The sequence below is a fragment of the Nuphar pumila genome, chromosome 3 (genome assembly GCF_984573655.1).
Source record: "Nuphar pumila chromosome 3, dmNupPumi1.hap1.1, whole genome shotgun sequence".
NCBI lineage: Eukaryota > Viridiplantae > Streptophyta > Magnoliopsida > Nymphaeales > Nymphaeaceae > Nuphar > Nuphar pumila.
Genome location: NC_143251.1, coordinates 30,052,251 through 30,063,298, shown reverse-complemented (window position 1 = coordinate 30,063,298; position 11,048 = coordinate 30,052,251). Strand labels below are relative to the sequence as shown.

The 11,048-nt window shown below is 38.6% G+C and overlaps 1 protein-coding gene across 1 annotated transcript; it reads left to right on the top strand.

The window, feature by feature from the left end:
• Nucleotides 1–384: 384 nt before the first annotated feature.
• LOC149842461 (SKP1-like protein 1A) lies at nt 385–8,745 on the top strand. The gene is made up of 2 exons (XM_089999193.1): nt 385–750; nt 8,289–8,745. Exons 1-2 carry the CDS (start codon nt 448–450, stop codon nt 8,460–8,462), a joined length of 477 nt encoding a protein of 158 aa, XP_089855319.1. The 5' UTR covers nt 385–447; the 3' UTR covers nt 8,463–8,745.
• Nucleotides 8,746–11,048: the final 2,303 nt, after the last annotated feature.

The following is an 11,048-nucleotide window of genomic DNA, read 5'->3' as shown; positions in this document are numbered from 1 at the left end:
TCGTTAAAGGATGATCCGAGACGTTTAGGGTGACATATTGTGAGAAACTCCCTAAAGCATAGAAGTTTACTCCTTAAAGCAAAAATAATGATGATTTTAACCCTTTTTTGACAAGTGAACATTTTTATCCTTTATTTGAAACATCATTTTATAACACTAACGGTGAGAAAGAATACTTCACTATTTGCAGTGAAAAAATATTTGTCTTTTACTCAAAACATAATTTTATGGTGCTAATGGCTATTTGCAAACGCACCGGACTTCGATGCTAAGTGACGGAGAAACACAGGAAACGAGACCCTTATTCATAACCCCCCCCCCACCCACCACACACACACGTGCTTACGTACGGGGCCCTCATTCATAACACTGTAACATGCTTCGGGAGAGTAGGGTTCTCTTTCTCCTTTTTCTCTGTTTATGTGCGCGTAGCTTTCATCCAGGGAGATGGCGAAGGAAGGGGGGAAGACGGTGACCCTGAAGAGCTCCGACGGGGAGGTGTTCGAGGTGGAGGAGGCGGTGGCGAAGGAGTCTCAGATGATCAGTCACATGATCGAGGACGGTTGCGCCGACTCGGGCATCCCTCTCTCCAACGTCACCAGCAAGATCCTCGCCAAGGTCATCGAGTACTGCAAGAAGCACGTAGACGGCCATAAGAACGGCAACGACAAGACTCAGGAGGACGAGCTCAAGGCCTGGGATGCCGAGTTCGTCAAGGTCGACCAGGCCACCCTCTTCGATCTCATCTTGGTATCCTCTCCTTCCCGTATTTTTTTTTCTTTGCTTGTTTCTTCACTAGGGTTAGCTTGATCTGGGTCGCGCACTATTGTGATTTGATTCTTTGCTGCTTCTTCTTCCTTTCTTTTTCAATTTGATCGATGATTCTTATTAGGATTTTTTTCGTCTTTTTTATTTGCGTTAGAGGTCTCGTATTTAGGGTTATGATTGAGTTCTCAGTTCCGCTCTTTGATGTGTCCTGCAATATTTGGATGGTTGTCCTTTTGATCTTCTCGTCAATCGTTGTGGAATAGGCAGCATACAAGTTGATTGCTGTCCAGAAATATTGACCTGTATCACCCGGTGTTTGCTTTGTATAGGATCTGGTAGTTTCCTTGCCAACTCCGTGTGGAGTGTGTAAAAAAATCCAATCCGATCTATGTCCTGGTCAAGTACTTAGCCGATTTATTTGTGTTGGCTTTGGTTTGATTATTTATTTATTTATTTTCTGTTCCAACGGTGAATTTATCTCTGGTGTTTTTTTGCACGTTCTTGGGGTTGCATTGCGTTTTCTTCTTTCTTATGATCTTAATAATGTTGGTCATTTGATTTCAACTATTTGTCTATTGGCTATTTACACCAACAAAACAAGGTCTAGCTTTTAACAGTGGTTTGCAAGAAGCGTGTTACTGGGGTTTATTTATTGGCATTTTTATTAGAAATTTTAGGGAATTGTGTGCAAATCTCAAATCTTTGGCAGTTCACATGACAATGATTACTGGAAGGAGCACATTTTATTGAATAATTTGTTTTGTGATATGATAGGTCTTTTGGTTTCCTGAAGCTTTTATATTTGTTTGTCTGGATTTGAGATTGTTTACCTGCTATGATTGATCAAGTGAGGATTGCGATGACTAATCTTATTGGCATGTGGGCTTCTTAGGATTGCAACTACTATTGTTATACACTTGTAAGCCTTTTCTTCCGATTAATGCTGATAAAACTCATTTATTCTTGGCTTGAGGAAATTGTTTCATAGGCTAAATCATCCCCCCCCTGCTTCTAAACATCAGAAATGGAACTCTGAAGTGCCTGAAACGCTATGATGGGATTCAAGGCAAGAGTGAGGTGCTCAGAAAACCCCCAATGTCAACTACTCATCAAAATTTTACAATTAATTCACCTCCGAGAAGGGAGAAATTGGGTAACAAGTTGCTGATTTATAATTTGATTCAGTTACTATCTTGAGAACAAACATAAAAAATTCTTGATAAGGGTGCCTAAAATCTGCTTTGGGTCATTCATGAAGAACCAATTACAATCTTGTCAGGTGCTGTTCACAGAACCCATAGCCATCCTTAATATGAAATTCATAAGGTACGCTATGTCAAGTGATTTGCTATGTAGGGTACTTTGTGGCCGGGAAGAGGCTCCCTATGGAAGAGAGTCAAGTAGCTGTCTTCTTAAAATGGGGGGATGTGGGGCCTGCAGAAATGACACTGTTTCTGTGCCACATAAATGTGCCTTAAAGTAAAGGAGATGCTTCTTACTTTTTCAATTTCTTAGCACATAGAACTTGGAAGTTAAGAGCTATGGCATTGTTCAGTAGAAAGCAATTAAGGAAAATGCCTCGTTCTTAAAAAAATGAAAATATTGAGCAGATTTAGTTGTATGTTCCTGCATAATATTGATGTGTCCATTTCCTATTGGAGAGGTGAATTTGGTAATTAATGATTTTTGTCCTGAAAAAGAAAAAATGGGAGAAAGACAAGATGTTTGTGCAGTTGCTTCATGTCCATGTCACTTTCATGCTGAGCCACCAAAGCTTTCCTTATCCTTGCATCCTTCCGCTTGTAATAGCATTTACATATGGATACTTAATAGAATTCTTTTTTTATTAAATAATTCAAACATGATGCAGCTGCCAGGCACAAAGTTTACATAGTTAAGAATATCCATTATTGTGTAATGGAATTATGGTTTCCTGACTGTGGTTTAGATAAGATTTGGGGTGTGTTTGGTTGGATACAAATGTGATTTGAAATCTCATGCAAATAAGAGTATGAATCTCATTTGCCCCGCTAACAAAACTTGTGATTTTTAATCTCATGCAAATGAGAGAATGAATCTCATTTCAAAGCTAACCAGACATGTAATTTGGAAACTCATGCAAATAAAAAACGGAATGTGATTTGAAATGAATCTCATGTGATTCCAATTCACATGAGATGCAGCCAAACGTATCCTTATGTTATTATGTGAGAAGCATCTGACATTAGGCTAGTATAATCATAGACTTACATATTGTAAATTGGATTTGGTTTCAGATAGATCTGGACAGATTGGATTTATCAAAATTTTGCATGTGAGGATGCTGAAATCTATTTGTCAACTGGATTTGTAATGTGAATGGAATTTAATACTGAAGTAAAAGCAAAATCTAATAGAGGTCGGTTTTGCATAGACAATTTGATTGCCATAATCTCTATGGTGGCTGAAACTTTGTCAAGCATTGTAATAAATGTTGGAAACATTTGATTTGGAGAAAGAAATATGATGCTACAAAAAAAATTTGAAGGTTATATAAGTGGTGAAGCATCTGAAGGAGTGCATGCATAATGACTTTATCTGGTCTTTATCATCCTTAGGCTGTTGTGACATGCGTCTGCTGTTATTAGGCTATGTAGAGATATTTGCATGTTTTTTCTTGGATACATTTGTTTGGCTATATCTTTCTTCAAAACTGAAAACTCTTGAAATAGTTCTATAACGTGAAAGTCATGTAGATCTTTTACTATTTTTGCATGGAGTTGGAGATCTTCTTGGAAGTCAGTTTTGACACGGACTTACCTTTTTTTTGTGCTAAATGCATGTCACTATACACGAGCGTGTGCATGCACTCGCTCACAAACCATAGTTACTGGAAGCACCTGTTTAGCCTTGGAAGGGTTCTTCTAAAGTGTGAAAACTGTGTGCTTCCCTGTAAGTAAGGGGAGCATTAAAAAACTCATTTTCATATTATGGAGAAGTACACTTTTTAAAGATGAGAACCATTCTCAATATTGAAGGAACACATTCTCATAAAAGCGACTCACATTTCTCTTACATGTAGAATCACACTTTAGAACGAATGACAAAGGTGCTTTGTGAACTTGATTTAAATGATAAAAATGCCCTTAAAATCCAAAAGTCCAATACTTTTTGGCATTTTAAAAATATTTGTGGCAATTTCTTTTGCCTTTGAGTTAGTTTGTTAGGGGCAGTAGGAAGAATTGAGGAAAATAAACTACTTGCATTCTTGGATTGAGAAGAGAGTTACCGGAAACAGAGTTACCGGAAATGCCTAGGGAAGTGGGGAAGCGTGCTTCCACGAAGCGCGTTTCGAAAGCGCAAAACGTCGCTCTTCGGAAATGCCCGGGGAAGCACCATTTTTTTTAGTATGGGAAGCGCGCTTCCCCCTCGCTTCCCCCACTTTCTTCTAGTATTTGTGAAAATTATTCTTTAATTGTACTTTTACATCTCTTTGTAGCAATGAATAGGAGCAAGATTGGTATTGCATTCATATGGATGAGAGTTTAGCTGATAGCAAACTACTAGGAAGTAGATGCATAAAGTCAAGAGCAGGTTGAGCTGATATATGATTATGATCATTTCTAAGCATTGATTACTTGATTCAAGTTAAAAACCTAATCAAAATCCTTCTCTATTAGTTGAAACAGCCCTTATAGCTGGAGTAAGTGGTGAACTGGTGATCCATACTTGTTAAGGTGAACCATTCATGTATTCTTTAGTTGTAGACTGGGGATCCTAGCTTAAGGCATACTCTTCACTGACTAGGGAATTGCTACAAGGCTTGATGTATTCTGCATATCGAGCATTCACAAATAACATGACCCGACTTCATCTTCTCTTGAACTTGTATCTTAGGTCAATTGGTGCTATAAAAACAGAGCCACTCTGCTATTCTGGTATATGAGGCTGCTACTACTGGGAAAGTGAACATTTAATCACTGGTGGGTTGAGTCAGAGTTGGAACAAAGATGTACGTAGCATATATATTGTGTTTACTTTTATTTGCTAGTTTTTGTCACTTGGCTCGCTTTTCCCATTTATGGTTCATTTTTTTTTGGATTTTTTATTTTTATTTTTATTTTTTTTTTCCTTTTCTTGCTTCCGGTTCACTTCCTAGGTCGCTTCCGAGACGATTCTTGATTCACTTCTAAGTCGTCCCACGCTCCTCGCTTCCTAAAATTTTGAAAGTCCTCGTTTCCCGTATCACTTTCTGCTCCCGCTTCCTCGACTGGCAACCATGGTTGAGAAGAATGTTGTGAAAGGCGTTGAGGCGTAGCGAAGCGCTCCACCAAAAAATGAAGCTAGGTGTAAAACGTAAGCCTCAAATTTTTTTTTGAAAACTTCAAAAAAACTTTAAAAAATATATAAAAATATAAATAAATAAAAAATGCTTTATTGATGAAGCAACAACCAATAAGAAATAGAAAATCTCAAATAAATATAAAAAAACATGAGATTAACATATAAAAGTAACATTAATGCAACTTGTTCTATGTAAGTATCTAACAAATAGGAAGGAAAACATCAAGGCCATTCATAACAGAAACCGTATGCGGGGAAGGAAAACATGATTTAAATTAATAACAGAAATTATCTGTGGGGAAGGAAAACAAAATTTACATTCATAACAGAAATTATCTTTAGGGAAGAAAAACAGAATTTACATTCATAACAGAAATTATAAAGAATTCAATGGATTATATAAAGCCTGAAAATTACACTTTGCTTATGTGGTCTACGGAGGGTACAACATGGCAATTCCAAAAAATGTGGGTATAGGGACACAACTATATATATATATAGACATAAATACAAAATAAATTCAAAATAAACTGAATATAATCTAAATATATATGTTATATCTAAAATATATATTATATACTGAACATATAAAGTTATAAACTGAAAATATAATTATAAATTATAAATTTAATACAAACTTGTATGTACAGAGAGTAAAATGACGTGTCCCGGTGTCGACATGGGGACATGGGTACAAAGGGTAAAATGGAATGTTCTGGTACCATAGATTGGGGGCTTTGAACCCCATTTGAACCAAAAACCCTGAGGTGCACCTCGCCATGAGGAGTATGCCTCATAGCCTATGAGGCTCATGCCTCAGGGCATTTATGCCTTATCAGCACACCTCAAGGCTCAAGGGGCCTCGCCTTGAGGTGAGGTGCGCTTTTTGTGCCTTGAGGCGTGCTTTTCACAACTATGGTTGAGAATTACCCTACCTTTCCATTTTTGACTCTTGCTATAGGGTTTGTGGTGGTAAAATCCAGTCAGTGAGGGCTTGAAGCAGTGGGTCAGCTGGTTGTTACCAGCGAGTGCTTGAAGCAGTAGGGTGTGTGGTGATAGAACCCGGTTTGCTGGTTGAGCAGTAGGGTTTGTGGTGGAATCCAGCCCGTTTATGTTAGGATCAAAGGAATGAAATAACAACAACATTTAGATGTATGGGGAGTAGTTTTACCTCTAGTTTTAAGAACATTCGGGTGGTATTTGAAAATGCTGATATGTTTGTTTATGCCTTATGGTTCATCCCCCCTCTCTCCCTCTCTAATGGCATGTATAATATATGCATGCAGGTATTTATATGTATGTACATCTTCCTGTTAAATTCCAAGTCTTGGAAATTTGGTTAGTTTTGAAAACTGTGACAGTTTGAATAATTAAGAATTGCAAATACTCGTCACTCTCTCCTTTAAAAGCGTTTAGAAGATATACATGTTTAAATGGTAAAATCTGCTGCCAAAGCATACCTGGACTCTCGTACAGGAGTCTCCACGGCAAGAGAAAAGAGATAGCCTAAAAGCAACACTGTCATTGCAATGTTCTTCCTTGGAGTCATCCATGGCTAACTGTCGATAAAAACAGCCATCATCATGGCTGTGCTTTGGGTAAATCATTTCTGCATTTTTTCACAGAATTTAAATTTTATTTTCCTATTTAAAAAATTTTAGTTGTACTTATTTTGCTCATATTTTTTTGATATAAAAGTCTAGACCTCTTTTTTCTTTTGAATCTTTTATGGACTTGTTCATTTTAATTTCATTTCTTTGTCGCTTCAGTTTTCGTTTTGCATTCCCTTCCTAGACGTTTTCTTGATGCTTCCTAGACGTTTCAAGCTTTCATGTGCTGCACGTTTAAATTTGCTCACATCCCCGCTTCTGTTTCACACAGCTTCCCATACTTGATTTGTATCCTGGTAACTATGCAAAACATGCACTAATTCATTCTACACGTGCATACACACATGCATGCGTGTGCATGTGTGCGTGTGTTAATATTGAGATTTAACCTTAGGACCATTAAGTGATAAGAATTTTGGTTCGTAGTGATTCTGATACCATGTAATGCTGGCATTATATAGACCATACTATTTCCATCATTAATGGATCACTGCTAGAGTGAAGCACCAAACATAAGTTTACTGGCTTTTAAACATTAATAATGTGTTCCAATTATTATTGACGTAATGTCCCATAAAGGTGATATTGTGCCATGTATGTATCATGACATTATGTGATAGAGTGAGTGATTATGTTTTCAATATCTTCTATCAATGGCGGCATTTGAAAGCATTTCTGCTGTATTATTACTTGCTTTGGGTGGTGAGGAGTCAACTACAGCTTCTGGCATCAATCATTGACATAACAGTTTTACTGTTTTGTGATGTCCTTGAACTTAATGATGGATCCAACCATCCACCCTTAGCTGGCTTGATTGTCTTCGCTGTGATGTTTTTTCTATTGTTGACTGTTTTCTTTATTTTGGGATTTTAGTCAGCCAATTATGATTGGCAAATTTTTTATTATTTTATGGTGCTTTATTTTCTTTTTATGCCCCCTGCCTGTCATGATCTAAATATTCAGTGTTTCTTTTGAGAAAATGTATTGAATGGTGTGTATTCCTGCTTTGAGGATGTGATTGTGTGGAAAGGTTGTGTAAAAATCGGATATGTAGGTGTATAATCCTTCTTCCCACCTAATAATAACAGCTTGGAACTGGAAATACATTGCCTTTTCATGTCTGTACTTAGTGTGTATGCCTCTGTTGTGCACGTGTAAAGAGGTACCTGAGATTAGCTGCTGCACCATCTTAAACAGTGGGATCTCCATGAATTAGTGGTGTAATAATAAATAGGGCATTGTTGTCTCTAGGAAAGGTGCGTGCATTGGAACCCCTGATGCCTAAGCTAATTTTACGTTATACAGATTTGGTTAAAGATTTTGTGGTCCCGACTCCTTTGATTGCTCCATTTGGTTGTCTATTCCTTTGTGAATTTGAAGAGTCTTTTTCCCGTATTTGGTTTTGCTTGCTCTCTTGTTGTTGATGCAGCAATCTAGGTTTGCTCTGGTATCTGTGCAGTAGATCCTTGAGAGGGTGGCTGGCTGGCACATTTTGTTTCTGTTTGCTGCACGCTACTGTTTGAGCAACCAAACCAAAAGCTATCTGAAACTGATAAGAAAATAAATTTTTTGATCATGTGGTTTCAGGCTGCCAATTACCTCGACATAAAGAACCTGCTCGATCTGACGTGCCAAACGGTGGCTGACATGATCAAGGGGAAAACACCTGAGGAGATCAGGAAGACATTCAACATCAAGAACGACTTCACTCCTGAAGAAGAAGAAGAGGTGCGGAGGGAGAACCAATGGGCGTTCGAATGAAAACTTGTGGACCATCCCCCAAGAGATGGTGTGGTTAGTCATCTGCCATCTCGGATTCATGGAGCTCGTTGACTCTTCTCATACAGTTTGCCTTGGTTTTGAACATTTCAGTTGTTTTGTCTCTGGTTTGCGTGGACCCCTTCAGTTTGCTGTTCAAGTTGTAAATAGGAAAAATATGACCATATAGCGGCCTGCACCACCAGGCAGTGACCTCTTTGTCATCTCAAGACCGTCGACTATTTACGTGTTTCTAATGATTTATTCTGTGCCCATGATCTTTTTTCGCTTTTGATTGCAATATATGCAATGCATTCCTATTATTCCTCGATTTTGTTGTATGTGGTGTTAGGCAGCTTTATGCCGAGTCTCTTGGACTTTGTTAACCACTCCCTTCTTATACCAAGCCTGAAGAACTCTGGAATCAGGAATTGAACGACCTTGCAGCCAATTGACCCTGCCTCTTCTAGTTCAACTTCGAGGGTATGCACGGCTCAGGAAGCCCTCACTTCTCAACTAAGAATCTAGGGGTCATGGTCGATGGGCTGAGTCGTCCATTCACTTTGCAGAAGTTCGATTACTCTTGGTACACGAGCCTAGGATAGGATTTTGTTGATTATGCCCTTATTGTTTTCGTGGGGACATGGGTTTTCAGCTCTACACGTAAAACGCCCTTGATTCTCCGTTTCAAAAGGTGTATGTATAATAGGTTAACCAGATCTGCAAAATTTTGTTCTCGAAGTTTTGAACTTTCAAAGTTTATTTATTCATGCATTAGGCTAAGAAATCTGATCAAATACAAAGTGTGCCGTTATCAGACACTGCTGACGGCCTGACACTATACTTGCCGTTTGTCCAAGTTAGTGATCCGAAAAGATCATTGCTTGATGTTGTAGAGCTTGAAGAGAAGGTCGCCTCATTGCTGACTTGTCTTTGAGCGAGCTAGGGGAGACCACCACTTTGAGCTCGGCTGGAAACTTGACGTTAACAACTTTAGTGGTTTCTTCATCACCAATCCCACGTTTGAGGCGCTTCTTTTCACTGTTCTTGCAGTTCCGTTGAATTTGGAGATGGCAATCGAAGGGTAATTCAGGTTAGATATTGAATCTTTGCTGGAATTTGATGGGCAAGTGTTGCCGTTCTGCTTTCTTGATATCATTTGAATTGTTGCTGATGAATAGCCATAGTTACAGAAGAACAGATAGTGTACTCTTCCATTGAGACTTTATAGACAAGTCCTGGATTTAGTGCCCTTGATGGGTTAACTTCTCCTGATCCATAATCATATGGTGTGGCTGTTGAACCTGCATCTGTATGTAGGCTTTCCCCTCGTCGTTTGTTTCAGTTGCTGCAAGATGAGAGTGTCACCACACGGTTTATGGAGGGAAGGAAAATATGGATTCAATTTTCATTATGAGGAGATTTCTGTTAACAAATATAGGACATAACTGTGCATCTCAACATCTGTTATCTAATAGCTAATTTACTGATCATGATTGTAAATTTGTAACATATTAAAAGCACGGAAAGAAAAATCAGTTTCGTTTACGGATAATAAAAGGGAAATAGAATGGATGGTCTTGTTACTGATCCAACGAGGGCAAGAATGTCGGATACCTGAAGTCATGATTGCTGACCTTACAGCAGCAAGACTCCATGTTGGATACTGAGATTTGATAGAAGCAGCAATCCCGGTGACATGTGGGCATGCCATTGAAGTCTATTAGCGGACTCTCTTTGTTGGGTGGTTACCGACTTTAACGGATAAACTGATATTATACCAGATAATTCTCCCAGAGTTATCGTATTCTTGGTATTATCCCTTGATATAACCACCGAACCGACGTCCTAATTTTGTGGATTTGATTAGACTCCATATCAAATGAAGGACCCTGCAGAATGTCGTTATTTTCTGTATTCTACTTTTTATATATTCTGTACCGATATTTGCTGTTCATGCAATCTCATAGTGGAAACCAGTCTAATGTCTTATCCGGCATTATCGTTTTTCCTCTTGCTATCGTTTCTTTCTGGCTTTCGGTTTTAACATGGTATTAGAGCAGAGACGTTTGAGTTCGTGATTTTTTCATCGCACCTGACCTGCTATTTCGGCCAGATCTTCACGTCTCATCTTGTCCTCTTGTGCATCATCTTTGATGGCATCGAACAACACCAACAGTGAGACTGTCTCATCCGAGGGCGCCCAGGAATCGATGCTCAATCCATTTTTCCTTCACCATTCTGATAATCCAGGGATATCACTGGTTTCGCAACAACTCGTTGGAGATAACAAAGATCGAAATAAGCAAAACAACTCGCAGAATGTGACTACATTGCTTCTTCAAATATAGTCTTCGTCTAGACGGCTTAGGCGGCCTTATAGAAGGTTAGGGACTACTCCTAGGTATGATAGAAGTCTAGAGAGTGGTGTAAATACTTGAAACATGTTCATAAGGAAGGCTGATACATTGATTTTCAAGGTAAGTATCACTCTACAATGAAGATAGTTGCACAATCAATGGAGATGCAATCACATCCTAGGCATCAATAGGGGATTTTCTCAGAGAGGGGCATAAGAGAGAGAGATAG